Here is a 23,812-nt window from a genome sequence, read left to right on the forward strand (position 1 = left end):
GTTTTGCAACAGGATCTCTGGAGAGGATGCCTTAAACAGAAGGTTGTCCAAGTAGTGAAATACTTGGATCTCCTGAATACTGCAAAAAGCAAATCATAGGAGCGAGGCGTTTGGTGAATACCCTTTTGGCAGTAGAAACACCAAAGGGCACAGCAGAGAACTGAAAATGCCAGAAAGCAACAGAGAAATGTAAAAATGTCCTGAAAAGGGGGTGGATCAGAATATGCAGATAAGCATCCTTGAGATCCAGAGACATCATATAAGCCCGAGGAAGCAAAAAAGAGAGCAAAGTCTGAAGGGATAACATTCGAAAAGATGGTACCTTCAGAAAAGTGTTTAAATCAGTCAAGCCAAGAACTGGTCTCCAAGTACCCTCCTTTTTGGATACTAGAAACATCCTGGAGTAAAAACCCCTCCCCCTTTGGGACACAAGCACCTCTTGAATAGTACCCTGAGTCAACAAGTCCCAAAACACCTTTGTGAAAAAAGGAGAGTTGTTCCCAAGGAGGCCGAAAAATACCCCTAAAATGGGGAAGGGATTTCCACATTATGAAATACCCCTGCAACTAATGGACAGAATCCAGGAATCCTGAGTAATCAGTAGCCAAACGGGAAGACAGAGAGAGAGAGAGGTGAAGAGAAAGAGGAAAGTGGCTGGAAAGAACAGGATAGTCAGACAGCACTTGGTTTATCTGGAAAGGAATATGTCTGAGGCACTGAAGTCTGAGTAGCGTTAGCAGGAGGAACCCGCTTTCCTCCCTTTTTGCCCTTAGGAGGAGGGCGAGATTGCCTGCAAACAAAGGCTGGTTTACTGGGGTACTTTCTCTGAAATGTAGGAAAAGGAGAAAAGTACAGTTTTGTACCTACCATAAATGTAGATGTCCGATAGGTATGCATCTGCAGTCATAACAAATGGGTTGTCCTGCCTCAGGCAGCCCTTCGGTCGGCCGGATTCCAAAGTCTGGGTCTGGCCTCGGCTGATGTCGCACTTCACCCGACGTCATAGCTGCTGGGGTATAAAGGCATCAGCCGACGCCATTTTCCTCAGTGTTTCTTGCCCCAGATGCCAGGTGCCCTCTAGGAAGGCTAAATTTGGATAAATGCAGATAATTCCAAACAGTAGAAAGCAAAATATATATACATGTATACATACAAACAAATACACCATAATAGATTCCCCCAGCTAGCTAAAGAGGGGTAAGTACCCTAGGAATACCACAGAGGGGAAGAAGGGTGGGTAATCCTGACTGCAGATGCATACCTATCGGACATCTACGTTTATGGTAGGTACAAAACTGTACTATGTCCTTCAAGGATGCATCTGCAGTCATAACAAATGGGTAGAATACCATAGCCAAACTGGGGGAGGAGGCACTAAGATAATGATGGTGTAGTTAAGATCCCTTGTAAAACAGCAGTTGCAAAACCTGCTCGGGATCTGGAGTATAAAGGAAGATTATAATGCTTGGCAAATGTATGCACGGAGCTCCAAGTAGCAGCTTCTAAAATGTCTTTGGTAGCCACTCCTCGTAGGAAAGCTGTAGTGGTGGCTGTAGCTCTTGTGGAGTGAGGCCTGATATTTTCAGGAGTTGTCTTTCCATGAAATGAGTAGCAGAATCGAATGCAATTTCCTATCCATTTTGAGATTGTCTGTTTTGAAATTGCTTTTCCTTGCACTACGGTTGCATATGCTACCAGAAGCTGGTCAGTTTTTCTGCTGGCCTTGGTTCTGTCCAGATAGTAGCGCAGTTGTCTGTGTACATCCAAGGTGTGTAGTAGTTTTTCCCCCCTGTTCTGTGGGTTGGGGAAGAACATAGGTAAATGTATGGCTTGGTTCAAGGATACCCTGGATACCACCTTTGGCATAAAAGTAGGATTGGTTCTCAGAGACACTCTATCCTGATGGAAGATAAGGAAAGGCTGCACTGCCATTAATGCCTGTAACTCAGATACCCTTCTTGCTGAAGTGATTGCTAGCAGGAAGGCAGTTTTCCAAGATAAGAACTGTAAGTCTGCTGTTGCTGCTGGTTCAAAAGGGGGAAGTGTTAATTTTTCTAGCACAAAATTGAGATCCCATGCAGGCAAAGGTGGTTTCCCTTTGAGGCTTTACATTTTTTGATCCCTCTCAAAAATTGTCTGAGGAGAGGATGAGAGAAGACAGGAGGATCCATGTTGTACTCTGCTGAGATTGCTGATGCATGTATCTTAATGGAAGAATAGGACAGGCCACTGTGGTACAATTCTGCTAAGTATTCCAGGATGTGTGCTAGGTTTGCTAGTGTGACATTTTCTCCCTTTTCTGCACTCCAAATGAGGAATCTTTTCCATTTGGCTGAATATGTTTTCCTTGTGGAGGGTCTGCGAGCCTCCAGGATAATGTCCTTAACCCTCTGAGATAAATCAAGTTGGTTTTGTTTCATGCAATTTTCCAAGCAGTTAGCTGCAGTGTTTTTAAGTTTGGATGCAGGGTCTTGTAGTTGTTCTGCGTTAGAAGTAAAGGACATAGAGGTAGATGCCATGAATGCGTCTGAGACATGCTTCTCAGTAGTGGGTACCAATGTTGCCTTGGCCAGTCTGGAGCTATCAGAATTACCTTTGGCTGATCTTCTCTGATCTTCAGTAGAACTTCGTACATCAAGGGAAGAGGTGGAAAGGCATATACTGTCAGGTCCTTCCAGCTGAAAGGGAGTCCACCCTCCAGGCAAGTGGGTGGTATACTCTTGAGCAGAATTTCTTCAGTTGGTGGTTGTGTGGGGAGGCAAACAGGTCTATCTCTGGCATTCCCCATTTCTTTGTTATGGTTTTGAAAATATCTGGATGCAGCATCCATTCGTGAGCATCCGTGGTAGTCCTGCTTAAGCTGTCTGCTAGTGAATTCTCTTTTCCTGGTACAAATTTGGCCTGCAGTTGGATGTTGAGATTCAGGGCCAAGTTCCACAGGTCCATTGCCGTCCGGCATAGAGGGTATGAATGTGTGCCTCCCTGTTTGTTGATGTACCACATGACTGTGGTATTGTCCGTCCTTATCAGCAGGTGTCCTTGCTGGATGAATGGTCTGAATGCCTCGATTGCATGCTTCACTGCCAGCATCTCCTTTAGGTTTATGTGTAGATTCAGCTGGTCTTGTGACCATAGGCCTTGGATACACTTGTCTTCCATGTGTGCCCCCCAGCCTAGGTCTGAGGCGTCCGTGGTGATGGTCTGCCTTGGATGTGGTTTGTGGAAAGGCAGTCCCTTGTTTATCTGACAGGCCTGAGCCCACCACAGGAATTCTTTTTTCAGACATGGAATGATTGGTATCTGGGCTTCTAGACTGTGTCTGTGCTGAGACCATACATTCCTTAGGTACCATTGTAACTTTCTCATATGCAGCCTGGCATGTGGGATCAATATTATGCAGGATGCCATGTAACCCAGGGCCTGCAGGACTTTCCTTGCAGTAAGCTGAGTTTGTCTTGTTAATGCCATGAAATAGACTGGTAGTTGCTTTTGTTTTTCCTCTGTGAGAAAAGCCATCTGAGTTAGTGTGTCCAGTTCTGCACCCAAAAATGTTATCCTTTGAGATGGCACTAGTCTTGACTTTTGTATGTTGACTGTGTATCCCAAGGCTTGAAGCAGTTGTATGACATTGGCCAAATCCTTTATTAATTTTGTCTTGTTGTCTGCTTGTATTAGGCAGTCGTCCAGGTATGGGTAGATTTGAATTCCCTGAAGCCTGCAATGAGCAATAACTGATGCCAGACATTTTGTGAATACTCTGGGCGCAGTAGATAAGCCAAAGGGCAATGCTGAGAATTGATAATGCTCTGATCCTGCAAGAAATCTGAGGTGTCTTCTGCAATCTGGTCGTATAGGGACGTGCAGGTATGCCTCCTTGAGATCTAGAGTCACCAGCCAAGACTCCTTGCCCAACATGGGAAGAAGTTGCTGTAGGGTCAGCATTTTGAATTTTGGAACAATGAGGTATGTGTTCAGTGCGGACAAATCGAGAATAGGCCTCCATTGATTTTCTTTTCTTGGTACAAGGAATAGTCTGGAGTAAAATCCTTGGCCTTGTTCCATAGATGGTACCTTTTCTATTGCTCTCATCCTTAGTAAACTGGTGATTTGTTTTAGAGCCTCTGATTTCTGGCTTGGTGGAAGGTTTGGCATTCCTCTCTTTTTTGGTAGAGTGTGGAAGTGAAACCTGTAGCCCTTGTCTATTGTTTGTAAAGTCCATTTGTCTCCTGTAATACAATGCCAATTTCTTGAGAATAAGGCTAGCTTTCCCAAGGGTGCTTCCAGTTGTTCCCTGGTAGGCGGAATCAGAGCCAAGTCATTGTGTCTGTCCTGTAGAAGTGGTTGCAGTCGCAGCTGTGGCGGCACTTCTTTGGTTGGCAGGTTGCCACTGACGACCCCTGTAGGCACCCCTAGATTGACCTCTGCCTCTTGGGCGTCTATTTCTGCCTCTCTGTGCTCTGGAGTTGTCTGGAAAGGACCAATTCTTTGAAGGCCAATTTCTGCTAAATCTCGGAGGTTGGACCTGCAAAAAATCCTTGACTGTTTGGACAGATTTTGCTTTTTTTCCACTTTCTTTAGAACCTCCTGTGCAGGGGAGCCAAACAAACTTTGTTTCTCCATAGGGGCATCCAGGAGTTTAGACTTAACATGGTCTGGTAAGGATTGTTCTTTTAACCAGGCATGCCTTCGAATCACTGCTCCAGTCATAGCTGATCTAAATGAAGCCTCCAGTGCATCATAGCCACATTTTAAGAAATGATTACTGACCTGCTGAGACTTGTGTACCAAATCCTGAAGGGACTTACGGTCTAAAGGTTCAGGAGAGGCCAGCTTTTTATTCAGCTGATCTAACAAAAATTCCTGGTACTGTATCATGTGAAATTGACAGTTTAAAGCCCTGGCAGAAAGAGTAGCAGATGTATAAACCTTTTTACCCCATCTCTCTAAAGCTCTAGATTCTCTTTCAGATGGTAGTGGGTTTTTGGCAGAGGCAGCTGCAACACCTTTAGGGCCCTGAGAAATGGTTTCTGGGTCTGCAGCATGAGCCTTATACAAGTGGTAGTGAGAATCCGGGACCCTGTAGTATCTGTCAGGCTTTGCAGGGGCCGAGGGAAGAGAATCAGGGGCAGTACTGGCATCATTGTATGCATCATCAACAACTGATAGTACAGGTGGAATGGCTAAAGGCCTATGCTGTGGTAAGTGTAAAAAAGTCCTTAGCCTTTTCCTAGAATCAGAAAAATCCTGACCCTGCCATTGGAAGTGTTCCCTCATTGAGTGTAGGGTTTCCCCAAAAGAAAATTCTTCTGGAGGTGAGGCAGAAGGAATGGAGTCTTCTGCATCAGAATCCTCATAAGGTGAGTACGGGCCTTCCTGATGGTCCAATACATCTGAACCATCCGAGGAGTAGTCAGAGGACAGAGGTTCAGGGGGTTCAGGCCTAGGCCTCTTTTTAGGAGGGGGTTCTGAGGCCCTGTCTGGGTGAGGATGGGTTCCCCTGATCAGAGAAATAAGGTCCTCAGCAAGGCTGAGAATCTGGGAACTTGAGGTACGCCTGTGAGAGGGAGCTTTTGAAGGTAAGGCCTTGGAAAGTTTGGCTGCTTTAGCCCTGGAAAAGGCCTTGATAGACATAGAAGCAGGGGGTCTAGCTGCCCCACATGCAGGAGTAGAGATGTCCAACGGAATAGTGTCAGACAACTCTTGTGTGCCTGCTACTTCAGCAGGAATTTCTGTAGCCGACTCAGCCATGGCCTGTGTGGCCTCGGTTATCGGAGGCATGCTTTCGGCCGAAGGGAGAACCGAGGTCTCGGTTTCAGCCGAAACCGAGGCACTCGCGGTAGGCCTAACCGTGGTTTCAGCCAAAACCGCGGGCCACGAGTGTCGGTCCTTTTCTTTGCGTTTTTTAGCTAAATGTGTAGTCGGAGTCTCCGACGGCATTTTATATGCAAAAGTGGAGCCAAAAAACTCTTCTGCAAACTCTGACCGACGTCTAAGAGTCCGTCGGTTGAAGGAAGCACAGGCTAAACAAGCTGATACGTCGTGGTCTGGGCCTAAGCAAGGAAGGCAGTAAGAGTGGAAATCCTTATGAGGTATTTGTTTCCCACAAGTTAAACAATTATTTACTTTGACATCGGCTGAGGCAAGAAAGAGTCCCCAACGGGGTACTTAGCTTTTTAGAAGTCTTCTGTACGTTGAAATCTCTGGATCTGACCGACCGGCACTTGCGAACAGCTTCTGCTTCGGGCACCGCGCGGCAAGAAAGACTGGGAAAATGGCGTCGGCTGATGCCTTTATACCCCAGCAGCTATGACGTCGGGTGAAGTGAGACATCAGCCGAGGCCAGACCCAGACTTTGGAATCCGGCCGACCGAAGGGCTGCCTGAGGCAGGACAACCCATTTGTTATGACTGCAGATGCATCCTTGAAGGACATCATATACATGTTTAAGTTCCTGTAAAGCCTTTCTTTTATCAAGGGGGGCATTCATCAGGAAAAGGTTGAAGCTGAAGCCAAAAGTACCTCCTCATCACTAACCCAAAAGCAGCAGCCCTAGAAGAAGAATCTGCTGCATCATAACTACACTTGATGGAATAACAAGCAACCTGGAAGGAAGTCTCTCTAACAGGGAAAGATCAGAACTTTTACCTTCAGAGTCTGGAAGATCAGATATAACTTGAAAGTTTTTGATAGGAGGGCCAACACATATGGGTCTGATAATTAACCACCCTAAAAACCAAGGTTTTCTGTTCAAAGGGGAGGCAAAAAGATCTACCTGAGAAGTACCCAACCAATGGATAATGTCCAGAAACACATCTCTGTGAAGCATCCATTCATGAGCCTGTGTTTTGGACCTGCTTAAAGAGTCTGCCATTATATTTTGCTCCAAAGGAATGTACACAGGCTGAAGAGTTACTTGATACTGGACAGCTACATCCTAAACTTGAAGAGCTAGTCTGCAAAGAAGGTAGAACTGTGTCACCCTTGCTTGTTGATGTACCACATCACTGTGGTATTGTCTGTGAAGAATTTGAGAGGCCCTGGAAGAAAGAGGGAATGAAAGGTCTGAAAGGTGAAATCCTCATCTCCTTAACATTGATGTGGTCAGACCTCTAATGAGGAGGACGGAGACTCTGGACTTTGAGGGAACAAAAAAGAGGCTCCCCATCTCATATCTAAGGCATCCAAGAAAAGTTCCTAAGAGGAGACTGGAGGCTGAAAAGGAAGTCCCAGGTTAAGAGATAGCTGATGAATCCACCACTGACACTCTAGTTTAAGGTATGGAAGAAAGGGATATGAAAATCCAGTGGAGGACATTGTTGGAGCCGTACTGACTTTAGGAACCACTGTAGTTTTCTTATATGAAGCCTGGCTAGAAGTAGCACAGGAATGGTGGAGGCTATGAATCGTAGAACTCTGAAAAATTCCCTGGCTGTAATTGAAACCAGTGGAAGAAGGGATTGAAAAAGGTGATTAGAGAAAAATCCTTGGTAGGAAACAGAGAAGCCAGCATAGCAATGGTCTGGAGCTTCCAACTGAGAGAAACAATCCTGAGAAGGAACCAGGACAGACCTCTGGAAGTTTACTGTAAATACAGGCTTTGTAAGAGGCAAACAATATACTGGAAGTGCTGAAGCAAAATCTCATTGGAGGAAGCCTGAATGAGCAGCTCATCCAGATAAGGAAAGATTTGAACCCCTCTCATCCTGCAATAGGCAATCACAGGAGCGAGGTATTTGGTGAATAACACTGAGGCAGTAGAAAATCCAAAGGGCAAAGCAAAGAACTGAAAATGCAAAGAAACAGAGAAACTCAAAAACTTCCTCAAAAGGGGATGAATTAGGATGTGAAGATAGGCACCCATGTGATCCAGGAAGACCAAAAAAGCCTTGCAAAGAAGAGGAGGAAACAGAGTTTGAAGGGATAACAACTGAAAAGAAGAGACCGTCAGAAAGGTGATGAGCTCAGAAAGGTTCAGAATGGATCTCCAGGTACCTTCTCTCCTGGGAACCAGGAACATTCTCGAATAAAGCCCCTTCCCCCTCCTGGGAAGGGAGCAGGACTTGAATGGTGCCTTATGGTAAAAGGCCGTGAAGCAGTTCTGGGAAAGAGGAAATTGTTCCTGAGGAGGTTGAGGAATGTCCAGAAAAGGAAGAAGGGATTTCTATACCATCAAGTATCCCTGACGGATGATGTCCAGAACCCAAGAGTCTTAAGTGACCCTTAACCATTTGGGAAGTGACTCAATAAAAGAGAAAGCAAACATTCAAATAAAACTTAGTTTGTCTTGAATAGGAGGTTTCTGAAAAGTAGGAGCCTGAGCAGACTTAGAATGAACCTGCCTAGAATCCTTCTTACCTTTAAAAGGAGGGTAAGGTTGTCTGCAAACAAAAGCAGATTTAGATGGATAAGTCCTCTGGAACTTAGGAATAGGTGACACAAACAGATGCTTCAATTCCTGCAAGGCCTTACCCTAGACTTAAAAATCTCAGCAGTAGCTGAACCAAACAGGTTCTTATTGAAAGAAGAGCATCCAACAATTTAGCCTTAATATCACCTGGCAAAGGCTGGGAACGAAGCAAAGAGGAAGGTCTTAAAACAGAACCATAAGCAGCAGCCCTAAAGGAAGCATCAGTTGCATCATAAATACATTTAATAGAGTAGTGAGCTACCTGAAAAGTAGAGCCCAATAAAGAAAAGGACAAAGCCTTCCCTTCAGAATCAGGGAGGTCTGAAATAGCCTAGGAGGCCTGAGAAAGAAGGGCCAAAACATACTTGGTCATATGGGTCTAGTAATTAATAGCCAAAATGCCAAGGTGGCACAAATATACACTTTTTTGCATAGCTGTTCCATAGCTCTACTGTTCTTGTCTTAAGGAAGTACTTTGGAAGGCAAAAGTTTAAAGGGTACATCAGAAGAGAAAGACACTACAGAAGGGTCAGTGGAAGGACATTTGTAGAGGAACTTGCACTCATCAGACACCTTGGGAAATTTATCAGTTTTCGTAGGGGCTGCAGATTGACAATCCAGGGCCACACAGACTGCTGAAAAGGTATCGAGAAGTGCAGTCAAGATGGGAGGTACAGCAGAGGGCTTAGGGGACACCATCTGGAGGAGCTCATAATGCAGATTCCCTCAGAGTCACACGCTCCAGGGATTTAAATCTTGTCATCACAATAAACAAAACATGCTGGAGGGATAGGTTCCTGACCCACAGACTCCCCAAACTCAAAGAGACTGCCCATACATGTCAAGCAGAGTGCCTCTTTGGCCCTCTTCAAAAGGAACCTTGATGATTGGATGGGAGAAAGGAAATTCACCCCGGGGATCACGTCAGTTGCCCTGCTAGACAGGGGTCCAGGGAAGTAAATAGTGTGGGAAGAAATAGCCAGGGAATTGTTATGGCTAGGCTTGTATAGGCCCTAGGGCCAATAGCCTAGTACCAACCTATGATCTGGCAAAGATTGCTCCTTATGCCAAGCAAGCCTTCTAAGTACAGACCCAGTGACAGCAGCCCTGCACGATGCCTCTAGTGAATCAAAACCACATTGCAAAGCATGTTTTCCAACTTGTTCAGCAGAATGCATTAAATCCTGTAAATCCTTATTTTCAGCAGAGTCAGGACTCAACATAATTTTCTGTTTAAGCAATCCAATAATATGCTGTTGATATTTTAACATATGAAACTGGCAATTTAAGGCTCTAATAGCCAAGGTTGCAGAAGTGTATACCTTCTTACCGCATCTATCCAGCACCCTGGAATCTCTATCAGAGAGGGTAGGATTTTTGGCAGTAGTAGCCTTAATGCCCTTGGGTCCCTGTGAAATAGTCTCATGATCCACAGTACGATTTTTAAAAAGGAACTTGTGAGAGTCAGGAACCCTGTAATATCTATCAGGTTTTCTGGGAGCAGGAGGTAAAGGGTCAGGGGCCAAGCTAGATTCTGAAAAGGCATCATCAACAATGTCTAGTACAGGGGGGATAGCTAAAAGCCTGTGCTGGGGCAGGAGTAAGAAATCCCAAAGCCTCTTTTTAGAATCAGAGTAATCCTGGCTTTCCCAGCGAAAATGCTCCCTAAGAGTATGCAAGGTTTCACCAAAAGAGAAATCCTCTGGAGGGGAAGCAGAGGGAATAGAGTCCTCTGCATCAGAATCCTCATAGGTAGGGTAAGGGAAAATCCTGGTCATCAGAGGAAACAAATTTCAGAATCCTAATCAGAAGTATCATAAGCAAATTCAGTCCTAGGTCTCTTAGAGGGGGAAGGTTGGCTTCCCCTGATTAAAGTAATAAGGTCTTCAGCCATTCTTATCATTTGTTTTTTAGGCATAGAGGCCTGACCATGCGGTATGGGCGTTGGTTTTCTAGGCATGGTTCGTGTTTTAGGCCTTGAAGAAGAAGATGACATTGGTTTAATATGCAAGTCAATAGGCCTGAATACACCCTCAGAAGCTGGTGCCTGCACAGCGGCTCTGGACCCATCCAAGGTAGAGACATCCGCAGGTTCCACAGTTGAAGCATCTCGCGGCATACCGGACTCCGAATAGGTCTCAGTAGAGGCCTGCGAATCTGAAGTAGCAGGTAGGGGCTGCGAAAGTGCCTCACTGAGTACCGACGAACTGGCAACTAGCTTAGGAGAAGCGTCATCGACAGCTTTGGAGCTAGGCGGCCTGTTTCTGTCTTTATCTTTGTGTTTTTTCAGAATGTCTATAGTCGGACGGCTTGCCGAAGACATATCTAGATAATTGAACAGAGTACCAAAATATTTAGAAGCGTAAATATACCGGCGATGAACAGTTCATTGTTTAAATAAGGCACAAAACCGGCAGCGAAGTACGTCGTGGTCAGGGCCTTGGCAAGGAATACAGTACGAATGAAAATCTTTATGAGGTATTTGCTTTCCACAAGAAATACAATTATTGACTTTTACTGACATCGGTTTAGAGCAAGAAAAAGTTTCCCCAATGGGGTACGTAGCTGTAGTTGAAGACTTCGGTTCTGAAACTCGAAAACGAAAATTTCAGGAGTCGGCCGACCAGCACTTGTGAACTGCTTCTGCTTCGGGCACTGCACGGCAAGAAAGACTGGCATAATGGTGTCGGCTGCATGCTTTATAACCCCTGACTACCTGATGTCATGGAAGATGAGACAGCAACCGATGCAGGACCCAAGACTTTTGATAATCAGGCCGACTGAGGGCTACTGCAAGCAGATAACCTAAATGCGATGACTGCAACAGTGAAACAAAAAGAACATCTAAGTTAACACAGGACTGGAGAGCAACAGTGAAACAAGAAGAACATCTAAGTTAACACAGGACTGGAGAAAAAGGATTCTGCCAATAGGGATGACTGCAATTAGGGTTTCAAAGAACAGGCAAGAAGAGAGACTGAAATTTGCTAAGAAAACTGGCAAAAGAGCTAAGGTATTGGCAGCAAATAATTAGAGAGGGAAATCTAACAGAAAGAGGACAGGTCAAAATACATTTGGACTGCAGGCTAGAGACTGCCTTCTTTATCAAATATTGATAAAGTATAGGCAAAGAGAAAGGAATAAGGGAATCCTAAATGAAAGACCAGCACTGGTAAGTTTTTAGTTGAATATGGAACAGAATTAGAATTTATGTACCTACCATAACGTTCCATGTTAGTTGTCTTCTCTCGCCTTCTTTCTTGCTGGATGGGTTCGGAGCCGATCCTCGGCTCCGACTCGGCACTTGCTAAGCTCGAGAGCTAATTTTACCGGCTCGAGGCAACCCTATATCCCATGATGCAAGGCGGAGATTACCCAGATCTCGTTTGGTAGCTAAAGAAATAGCAATATTCTCTTCCAACTGAAGAGGAGGAAGAAAATAACAATACTAAATAACATCATAACCCTCTAGAAAGGATCAACGTAATCTAGTGACACTAGGAGTTGAACAGCTAGAAAAAGGTAATAACCTCTTAATAGAAGATGTATAATCTTCCCGGTCTGACCAGGCTAGGGGATGGAGGCGGGGCGAAGAAAGAAGGCAAGAGAAGACAACTAACATGGAACGTTATGGTAGGTACATAACTTCTAAATGTTAAGTTGTCAATCTCGCCTTCATTCTTGCTGGATGGGACCGCGTCCCTAGCACCTCTATCCTGGTTGGCTTAATGGAACAGACTCTTGAGAATGGTGGAACCAAAATTCGCTCCATCTCTGGAGACCAAATCTAATTTGTAATGTGAAACAAAGGTATGAGGAGAGGCCCATGTAGCTAGAGCTCTGGTAGAATGGGCTTTTGGGTTAGAAACCAACTCTTTGCCTCTGAGCTGATAAATGTAAGTGATCACAGAAGACAGCCACCTAGATAAAGTTACCTTAGAAACTGGAAGGCCTTTCCTGTTCTCTGCATAGGATAGAAATAGTTGATCAGATTTCCTAAAAATTTTAGTCTTGTCCAGATAATGTAACTTTTGTTCCGCTCTATCAGAATAATTCGGGAAAAATACTGGAAGATCAATGGATTGATTTAGGTTAGTCTGCGATGCCACCTTTGGTAAGAAAGATGGATTAGTCCTTAGAGATACCCTGTCTTTGTGGAATATTAGATAGGGAGGGCGAATACAGAGAGCATAAAGCTCAGATAGTCTCCTGGCAGAAGTAATGGCAACTAGAAAAAGTGTCTTCCAAGAAAGCAATTTCAAAGAACAGGCAGCTGCAGGTTCGAACGGGGGAAGAATCAAGGATGTTAAAATTAAATTTAGATCCCACTGTGGTGGGGGGTCTCTAATCGGAGGTTTCAATAAAAAGATACCTTGAAGGAATGCCTTGCAAAGTTTGTGTGACATAATGTTGTGGTCCAAAAAGCCTATATGAAAATTTGAAATGGCTGCCAGTTGAACTTTCACTGTGGAAGAAGAGGATCCTGAATGAAAAATGTCAGCTAGGAAGTCCAATACCAAATGAATTGGAGCAGTATAGAGGTCTATGTTCCTAGCTTTTGCCCAGAAAGAGAAACGTCGCCATTTACTAGTGTAGATCTTTCTGGTAGAAGATTTTAGGGAAGCTACTATGATATCCCGTACAGGATTAGAAATCATAGGAAACCTGGCTAAGGATGGAAGTGGAGCAACCAAGCAGTGAGGTTGAGAGAAGGTATGGATTGGTGCAGCTGCCCCGACTGGTGGGTCAGAAGATCTGGAACAGGGTCCAGCTGCCATGGCTGTACCAAGAGATAACGATGTAGGAACGGAAACCCTATCTGTCAAGGCCAATAAGGGGCAATGAGATTCAACTTGGCTCTCAAGGTGGTTGTTTTCTGAATTAGCTGAGGTATCAGCGGAAAAGGGGGAAAGGCATAAAGAAGTCCCCGGGGCCAATCTTGGGTTAGAGCGTCTCTGGGGGGATGGCCTGGAAGGGGGAAGAGAGAGAGAAGTCTGGGCATTTGCTGTTTTGAGGTGTAGCGAAAAGGTCGCAGCAAGGAAGGCCCCACTTCTGAAAAATCTCTTCCGTCACTGACTGTTTGAGAGACCACTCGTGAGGCATGAGAATAGCTCTGCTCAATCTGTCCGCTATGATGTTGGATTTCCCGGGGATGTGCGTTGCTATCAGAAACCGGTGAGAGGAGATTGCCCATTGCCAAAGTCTGAGAGCCTCTCGACACAGTGGATAGGACTTGGTTCCGCCCTGTTTGTTTATATACCACACTACGGACATATTGTCCGTTTGGACTGCAATAGTTCCCAGGGGAAGAGAGTCGTTGAGGGCTTGCAACGTTAAAAGCACTGCTCTCATCTCCAGAACATTTATGTGCAGATGGTACTCAAAAGGTTGCCAAGTGCCATGGACCATTCTGCCCTGATAATGCCCCCCCCCACCCGATCAGGGAGGCGTCCGATGTAACCGTGGCAACCGGGGCAAGGGGAACAAATGGTCTGCCTTGATGGATTTGAGGGGACGATATCCACGAAGTCAGATGTTTTTGCAAGTTGGAGTTACTATGATCTCGTGACACATGGGAAGTTGTTGAAAAGACCATTGGGTGAATAGCATCCATTGTAGAAGACGCATGTAAAAGCGGGCGAGGGGAAAAGTGTTATGGCGGCCGCCATAAGACCCAGTACTTTCAGAGCAAATCTGGCCTGAATTTTGTTGCTGAAAAGAATCACCTGGACGTGTCTTTGAATGTCCAAGATCCTTTGGTCTGTTAACCTTGCTGAAAGTTGTACGGTGTCCAATCTTGCGCCTATAAAAGTAATAGATTGACAAGGCGACAAGGCAGATTTTTCGAAATTTATAGAAATTCCTAGCCCTCTGCAAGTGTGAATGGTGTAATTTCTGGCTTGGAGAAGCTGATGCCTGGTGGTGGCAGTGAGGAGCCAGTCGTCTAGATATGGAAACACCTGGAATCCTTGACGTCTCAGGTGAGCCGTAACCACTGCCATGCATTTGGTGAACACTCTGGGGGCTGTAGTGAGTCCAAAGGGCAGGGCTCTGAATTGGAAGTGACTGGTCCCCAGCTGAAAGTGGAGAAATCTTCTGGAGCGTCTGTGAATTTTTATGTGATAGTACGCATCCTGAAGATCTATCGAGCACATCCAATTGTCCTTGCCCAGAAAGGGCAGAATGGACTGAAGCGTGACCATCTGGAATCTTGATTTCTTTACAAACTTGTTGAGTTTGCTCAGATCTAATATTGGTCTCCAGTCCCCTGTCTTTTTTGGAACTAAAAAGAACCTTGAGTAGATTCCGGATCCTATTTGGTCCGCTGGGACTGGCTGGATGACTCTTTTTACTAGCAGTTTTGATATTTCTAGTACTGCTAGTTCCCTTAGACCGGGTGGAACGTCTGGAAGGGTTCCCTTTTGTTGAATTGGGGTTTGAATAAAGGGAATTTTGTAACCCCCGGATATAACTGACTGTACACATTTGTCTTGAGAAAGGGAAAGCCAGGCTTATTGGGTACAGCGATAATTTTCCCCGACTGCCTCCGAAGGCGGACAATCGGGCAACATCTCAGGGATGCTGGAAGGGTTTGTCAGAAAGAGGCTCTCTGCTACCCTGATTCTGCGGACCACCTCTGCCCCTAGGGCGGCGTCTATTATTATTAACCCCTCTGCCTTTGGGGGTAAACTGACTTCGTGCATCAGGCGTGACTCCTTGAGATTTGCGGAACCACATTTTCCCTCCCTTCTGTCCTTTGGGGTAAGGTCTAGAAGGGGTGGAGAAACGGACTCCTATGGCAGAAAGAGTCTTGCCATCTTGTTCGCATCTAGTCAAAGTGTCTTTCACTTGAGGACCGAACAAGGTCGAGCCATCAAAGGGGGAGTTTGTGAAAGACGCCTTGAAGGGGTCTGCAAAATTTATTTATTTATTTTATTTTACATTTGTTGACCGGGCTAGTCTAACTGGATACATGTCCATTTTCAGTAGAGGCCCGGGGAGAAAAGCTCCAGACAAACATTAAAAAACATTAAAAGATTAATAGAGGATTTACAGAAACAAATATAAACAGTAGTAATTGTAACATAAAAACATTGAAACCAAATAAAAATATAGAAAAAATTGATTAAAAATTTTTTTTTTTTTTTTAACAGAGGATGAACTACTCTTAGTAAATGTAGCATAATGAAAATCGTTTAAGGGTAGTCTACTAAAAAAAGGTATAATATACTTGTAAACATTGCAATTATATGCAAACCTTAGTATAAAGGAGCATTATAGGAAGGTTGAAGTGGAAGTAGGTTGAAGAAAGAAAACGTTAGAAAGCAAAAAAAGGAGAGCGGTTATATACATAAGAGGGGTAAAAAGGGTGAAAGTGGACCCAAGGAAGTAGGAAGATAGAAGTGAAAGAGGAAGCAATTTAGTCAGGGTTTGTGCAGGGGCACAAAATTACAAAGCCGCATCCAGGACTGAGGCCTTAAAGCCAACTCCTGTGCCTGCGGCCCTACTCGCTCCATCGGCTGCATAAGAAATGAGCCGCATGGAGGAGTTAGCAATGGAGTTAAGGATTCCTAGCTGTGAGCTAATCTTATCCTGAGACCCAGCAGCTGACGGATCCTGAAAACCTTCTCCCAACTCTTTAAGAACATCTCTTTGAAGGCGGGTGAAGTGGCATAAGTAGTTCAGCGATCTCATGGCAAAAGTCGCTGAAGAAAAAATCCGCTTACCGTACCTGTCCATAGTCCTAGAATCCTTGTTAGGAGGATGGACAGGTACTGAAGGATCAGCTAATTCCTTCTTGGTGGCAGCAGCCACCACCATGGCATCAACTGGGACACCCTTTGTTAAATATTGTCTATCTTGTGGGGCCGTAATAAATTTTGAAGGTCTCCTAGGGATAGGTTCCACCGAATCCGGAGCCATCCACGCCTTCCGAGCCACTACCTCCATGAGAGGGTCGAAAGGCGGAGACACCCAGGAGGGTCGATATCCGAACGCCTCCAGGTATACTGACTCGTCCTCGGAAGGATTAAGGGAGGGCCAGTTCCCCCTCTGCTTAAGGATTTCAAGGATGTCTGAAAATGAGACATCCTCAGAGGAGGACCTTGGGGATCCCTCTGACTCATCCAAGTCAGTATCTGATGTAGTAGACTCAGGGGAGTCTAGATGTTTCCTCTTACATGTCCTCTTACGCGGGGGTTCCCCTGACGGATCAGGAGAAGCCTCGGAAGAGGAAGATATTCCCAATGGGGAAACCTGAGGCGTTGGACCTCTGGGTCCGGGAGCAAGAGAGTGGGAAGAGACGTCAGCAGGCACTGTAGTGGGAGGAGCTGATGGAACTGTCCATTGACTAAGCCCAGGGGCTAGTACACTCCTCATCATCTCGAAGGCTCCCCCGTCAGAGAGACCAGAAAGTTCCCGCTCCGAAGAGATAGGAACCCCAGGCCTCACCGAGAGGGAAGGCTCCGAGGCAGATGTCAGGGCCGAGCTCACCAACGCCGAAGCTCCGAGAGGGAGAACGGGGTCGAACAAGGGTCCGATGCCACTCGCCCCCTCGGAGCCGACGAGAGAGACCAGACGCCCGGATCTCTCCAATGAAGGTCTCAAGGAGGAAATCGGAGCCGAGGACGACGGAGCCGAAAGGGGTGGTATCGGCTCCGAAGTCACAACGGTGCCAGTTCCGAGGAGCTCCGCCCGAGCTCTGTAAGAGAGTCGAAGGAGGAATGTTTGGTGGATGTGAGATAGCTACCGTCTGTTGAGATGGGCTATGGAGTATTTGGGCCAATGCCTGAGACTTTAATAGTCTATTCACCACTCTCTCGAGGTCGTGATCAGATAGCCTGGATGACCGAGAAGAATGGCTCCGATGGCTCCGCTCCGACAGCAAGGGTGATCTCGGAGCCGAATGTATAGATTCCACTGAAGGAGATCGAGATCTCTTTTTTGAGATCAATGGAGCCATCGGAGCCGAAGATACGTCAGCTCCAGCCGGAGCCGACACTGAGTGTCTGGATTTGACAGTATCGGCGCCGGATGGAGCCAATACTGAGACTGGTAAGGTGGAAGGATCGGCTCCGGCCGGAGCCGATCTCGAACCTGGTGAGGATGAACCTGAAGCCGACGGCTTGGAAGTCTGAGCCGAAGGCTTAACAGGTTTCGAGGGCTTCCCCGGTGCCGACTTAGTCGGGGAGCTCTCGGGCTTTAATAAGCCCCTTAATATCAGCTTATTGTTTCGCTCCTGCAGAACTCGTGGGCTGAAAGCATGACAGATAGCACAAGAGTCCTGCAGGTGCGAAGGTCCCAGGCAAAAAACACAAGAAGTGTGACCGTCTGTCAGAGACATCTTCTGACAGCACGAGTCACACTTCTTGAAGTCCTTCGACATAACTGTGTCGAGGAAACACGATAGTAACACACACACACACACACACACACAAAAACACTCAGTCCAACAATTTAAAATAAAAAGGGATAACACACAGTCATACACAAACAATCCCTGACAGGAAAAAATTTAGGGAGGGGAAGGCCTAAGGCCTAATTAGGGAAAAGGGAATAATTTACTCGAAAAAAAAGGGAACACTGACGGTAATAGGGCTAAAGTAAGTCGTGAGTTAACAAAACACAAATATATATATAAATTTAAAGGGGGGTAGACGAAAAGTCTCAAAAACTGTTCACTTACCTAGAGCTGGTAAAAGAAGGCACCTCGTTAGCGAAGCGGCAAACGAGATCTGGGTAATCTCCGCCTTGCATCATGGGATATAGGGTTGCCTCGAGCTGGTAAAATTAGCTCTCGAGCTTAGCAAGTGCCGAGTCGGAGCCGAACCCATCCAGCAAGAATGAAGGCGAGATTGACAACTTAACATGCTGCTGTTAAAATAAAACATAAAATACTGAATGATAACTATAGGAATCAATCAGAGGAAGTTTGAAAGGATTGGAAAAAAGTCTGAATAAGCAATTCACAAAGAAATAATGGGAAAATATATGTATGGCTCCCAAATATGCAACAAAGTCTAGAAGATTTAGGAGTTTTGCTTGGAAACATTTGCATAGGTGTTTTTTATACCTCAAGCAGACTCCAAAGAATTTTTCCTCAGATAGGCACACGCTGGGGTGAGGAGGATAAGGATAAAAAGGTAAATGGGAACATGTTTTTTGGGAGTGTAATGAGTTGGCAGACTTTAAAAATCCCCTGCAAACTACTGTGTCAGAAATACTGGGTGAGCAAATTGGTCTAAGGAAATGATTTTTGATCTGTGACATAGGATCTGAATTGCCTAGATACTGTAAGGCTTTGCTGAGTTTAATTCTGGTGACTGCCAAAAAAACAATTGCTAGAAAATGGAAACCAATGTCGAAACCAGCCATATTAGAAACAGTGAATATGTTAACAGAGATAAAAGAACCGAAGTGCGATTTTTAGAGAAGGGTTGGTGCGAATTACATAGAAAAAATGGTATTTGTGAGAACACTTCATGTAGAATAATGTTTTGGATGAGGAATGAGGTTTAAGGGAAGACAGGAATTGAGTGTAATGTTTGCTTGAAAATAACTATAGATTACATGTGATGTATAATGTTTTTAACAGAATGTGTCAATATGGTTTTCCATTTATATTAAAAAAATGTTATAATTCAATAAAGATTTAAAAAAATGGGTAGATAAAGGGAGTAAAAGGCTAACCACGTACAGTGAAAGAAAAATAAAGGCTACTGTATTTATCTGGAGTCAGAAACATGCAGAAATGCACTAAAATATCTTTCACTATGCTCGAGCTTTGAAGGAGACGTCATTGTCTTGTAGGTAGTAACAAGATCTGAAGAACTCGTAGCAGGAGGGATTATGCGTAGGGAGGAACTCAAACCTCTGAGGAATTCACTGCCATCACTAGTGGGCACTAAAGGCACCAGGTCTGCTGTTCCAGTGTCCAGAGAGAAGCTGAGAAATTGCAACTAATAAGCATAATTGGATACAAAAGAAATAAAACAAGCAAATAGTGTTGGCCAAATGTTCCTTATCTGCCATTAATACCGGTTTCAATGTTTCATTTATTTGTAAACAGCTCTATTTTCATCACACAAGCATAACAAAAGAACTATGCAGAATCACATACAATTTTCTTTCCCTAAACAACAATGGTTAAAACACTTCCAGCTATAAATTTAAAATCATCAATGCAACTTTCTTGGTGACATCAGTAACATTTGTCCATTTGGCAATTTTACCTCACATAGTCCAACTAATCACTTTTCACTTATCTCTTCAAAACTCTGGATTCCTCTTTTGCACTTCATCCTCTAGTCCAGTAAACTGGTCTTTATTACATCAAGTCTCTTTACTGCCCCGGCAACCTTCTGAATTTCTGTCATCTGCTGCCCAATATGCTTTTTCATCTCCTGTTGACTTTGCAGGTAACTTAGCATCATCAATGGTTGCAGTTTAAACCTTTTCATGTAGACATCAAACATTACCAGCAAATTACACTGCTTAATTCATATGACCTCAAAACTGTTGGTCACCTTGCTCAGATTCAGTCTCTATATTTTAATTTCTCGGAGTTATAAACTTGGTCCCCTCAAAATATTCCACCCAGTTCCATGGCACAGAAAGATAAAGTTTTAACTGTGTATCAAAATTCCATGCTCAACTAGCAGCGTAGGCACTGGGGAAACTGGCAAGGAAGGATGGGACTTTATGGCTGACATCAGCTTGCCAAGCCACGGGGAACAGAAGCAGCTTGGCACACTATTGCTAAATAAAGGAATGCAGGTGCTTCCCTGCAACATGAACAGGCTAGTATGTTGGCAATGCAATGTGCCACTTGGTCAGCAGGTTGTGCAAGACTGGAACCACCCATAAACCTCTCATGGCAGCAAACGGTTGACAAAGGGGGTGAGATAGCACAGTCTGCAGGATCTGCAGACTGGCCCACGCCCTACCACCCAACTACTGCCTTTACCAGGGAGCAAATGGACCACAGGGTCTCACTTTAATGGGGGGACAAGAGTGTCAATCAGATGCAGGAAGGTGAACCAGTGGGCCAATCCTGTGGACCAAAAAATAATCTCTATTTTGCCTTCACTACACAACCTATTGCCTCCATGACTATCAGTGGATGGCACTTTTTCTCTCCTTTTTACCAAAAATCTTATCGAGTGAATGACTTAACACTTTAAGTATGTGGTTTTCATACAAATTCAAAGCATCCTAATAATGTGATCAACCTCAAACTGCACCTCTCGATTCTATGCTCCATTCTAATGAGCTGCATCACAAAAGAGACCACTAATGTAGAAAGACTGTAAAGTCACAAACACAAATTGACCAACAATGTACACTCAGCTAACAAAACATTTCCTAACAACCTTAAGTCAAACAGCATTTGGTGATAAATCAAAGCTCAATAACGCAGAGATAAGGCACCCCCCTTCCAGTGTTGGCAATATGGACTCAGCAGCTTACATCCCTAATGATCAGCAGGGGTCAGTAGGTGGATGAGTAAATGGATGAAGTCAAGCTTACCTTTTCCAGGAAAAGAGTGTTTAGTCGTTGCCACAGCAAATGCTAGGGATGCTCAGAAAGTGCTGTTAGTAGAGGAATCTAGAAAGTCTGGGACTATCGCAGCTGTATACCAGGCAAACTAATATGTATAATTTCAGGAAGTCAGTGCTGGTGGGGAGAAGACAGATCGAAAGTGGAGTGCAATAAACATCACTTCCTGTGTTATGGCTGTTCAAAAAAAATCTTACCATTCCTGTTCTCACCCCTGACCTTAACGGGAATGAGTAAAACTGGATATCGGCTATGTGTTAGTGCGTTCCTATCTCTGTATGGAGGGAATTTATCAGCTGATTTCAAGGCATACCTTGGGTTTCACACTGCTAAGGAGTCTCAGTTTCTGTTTCTGCTCCTCAAACTGCCTCCTCTTCCTTTCCTCCTCCAATATCTTCTGCTGATGTTCATACCTTCTCCTGCAAAAGTAAAGTGGATTTTTTTAATTTAAAAAGAAACTGTGCACTCCAGTCTCTATACAGGTTAAATCTCCATCAAGTCAAAGGGAAGTAATAGCCTGCTCAGACTTCATATTGACATATTAAAAAATAATACACATGGAAAAAGATGCTCCTAGAAGGCTTATTTGAATGTGGGATTACATTCCTGATGATATGAAAAACCTATGGAAAACCCTTTTTATTAAATATTTGAATTCAGTTTTTAGTCAAATGATTCTGCATCATTAAGTGAGCTAAAATAAAATGAATCTGATTAATGTCTGATTACAAAAAAATGAAGGCTTCCATATATCATTACATCCAGATGACTTGAGCTCAATTAATGGCCTGAGTGATGAAGGAGCTAGCCAGACAGGATAGGAATGCGCAGTCAATGCCTGTTTGTCCATCCTGGGGGTGGGAGGCAGTCCTCCTTGCTTAGACACTCGCTCAAGCAAATTAAGTGAGATTTCAACATGCAATATATGGACCAGGTTTGTGAGTTCAGTACTGGCAAGTTGTGAAAGCAGCATCTTTTGGGGAGGGGCTGTCATTTCAGTGGTATACATATGTTCCCCTGGAGATGGAAAGCACTGCAGGCCCTTGCTTCAGTGAGTGTGCACTATGACTCCAAATGGCAGACACTTAAGCCTTCAAAAAATACCCTGCAGGTGGCCTGGGTGATAGCCTCCCATGGACGGACCTCACACCAACGAATGGGAAACCAACAGGTCTGAATGACTGTCACAAGGGTATGGCTGCTTGACAGCTGGGGAAAAACAAATTTTTAGCCAATCATCACACAAAAATGAGATCTAGCGATGCTACACAGCTTGACATAATATACATGATATGAAAAACACTTCAGAAACAGATAATTTTCTTATGACACTGTGGTGCAGAGGGATAAAGACCTGAATGCAACCCAACTGACCATAGTTAAGCAGCATCTGCTCAGGAGCTGAAACAGCTGGGTGGGGATAGGTGGGGTAAAGGGATCATATCACAGCTCACCCACCATGGCACAGAGTAATTGTTTTCCAGTTGCTACTGTGCAAGTGGAGACTTGTACAACAAGCAACGATGCTGAGAGGATGTGGGCTTGGAGATACCAAATCAGTAATTGTCCTCAACAGGATGGGTGGGAGTGCACATGCATCCAGAGGAGGTAATGCCTATACAGTGAACCAGTTGCTCATGCCAGCCACCAGAGGATGAGCCAAAACTGAAACTGCCTTCACTGCAGCCACTCAGTATAATGTGAGCTACTAACTAGGGAAAAAAGAACATGTGTAATTTAATCCAGGAGCACTGAGAGGTTACACCATAGGACCCCAGCTTGGGGTATGTCACATCTGCCTGGACAGGACAAGCTCTCCCCTTCCCCAAACCAAGCACTCAAAGGGAAAAGTAGCAGTAGAGGCAGAAGTAACCCATAGGCTGCCTAATGATGGCCCCACCAGACAGCTCACTCCCTGAGAGATACAGGAGATCACAACGGAATTAACAGGCTAACATTCAATTGGGGGAAGCTTGACAGTCAGCAGGTATGATGGTAAAAAAAAAACAAGGGGGTGATTTTGTGTGTGATTCTCAGAGGTTTAAAAACAATATTGATGGGAGGTCTGTATCACATCTATACAAACTGATAATAGGAAAACCCAAGCAAATTCCTACACCCCAGGTCTTGCATTTTGTCTGTCACAAATGTTCTGAAATGTCCTTTTAGGAGAAATGAATAGCAAGATACTGATGAATGGTTAAATACAGGCGTTAATACACCATAGCATTCTAAGAGTAGATTGCTGCTTCAACAAACTACAAATCTGACCTGGATCTTGATGTGAATGCGGTGTTCCTCAAGTTAACTTTTAAAGTAGACTCAATGAAAACAAATTTGGTGAGCCTTACATTACAATGGTCCTAATACTTTCTCAATAAAATTAAACACAGCAAGGAACTGCACAGGAAATACAATTAAGCTTACATACTTGTTCGCTATTTTGATAGAGTACTTCAAAAATTGGGGTTATACATGAAGACCAGAATAGTGAAAATGGAAACTGGTTTCTTTTGACACATTTCCTTAGAATTAAGACATGCTGCAACAGAATGGGAAATAGAGTAAAGGTGACAAAAGGAAGTTTTGATTCCACTATATATGGCATCTCTTTAAAGAAAATACTACTATACACACGGTACATATTCTGTATGTAAGAAAGCTCATATTGTTTGTAACCCAAGGCAGGGGATGAAAACTTAAATCATAAATGCACAGACTACAAAAGGCTAATAAAATGGAGTAATCAGCTCAACCAACAACAGATGTTTTAGTTGATTTTACAAGACTTGAGACACTGAAAAGAAGAGTCTGTTGCCTAAATCAATAGCTTCAGATATGCCTTTA

General features: G+C 44.4%; 1 protein-coding gene across 1 annotated transcript in view; it reads right to left on the minus strand.

Moving 5' to 3' along the window:
• SYNRG (synergin gamma) overlaps positions 1-23,812 on the minus strand; it is a gene marked incomplete in the record, with an annotated part of 2,786,306 nt that overhangs the window by 2,003,528 nt on the left and 758,966 nt on the right. The window contains 1 exon segment of the mRNA XM_044054902.1: positions 21,279-21,384. Coding sequence (XP_043910837.1) covers positions 21,279-21,384 — 106 coding nt within the window.

This window comes from Protopterus annectens, chromosome 13.part0 (genome assembly GCF_019279795.1).
Source record: "Protopterus annectens isolate FY-2018-M chromosome 13.part0, PAN1.0, whole genome shotgun sequence".
Lineage (NCBI taxonomy): Eukaryota > Metazoa > Chordata > Ceratodontiformes > Protopteridae > Protopterus > Protopterus annectens.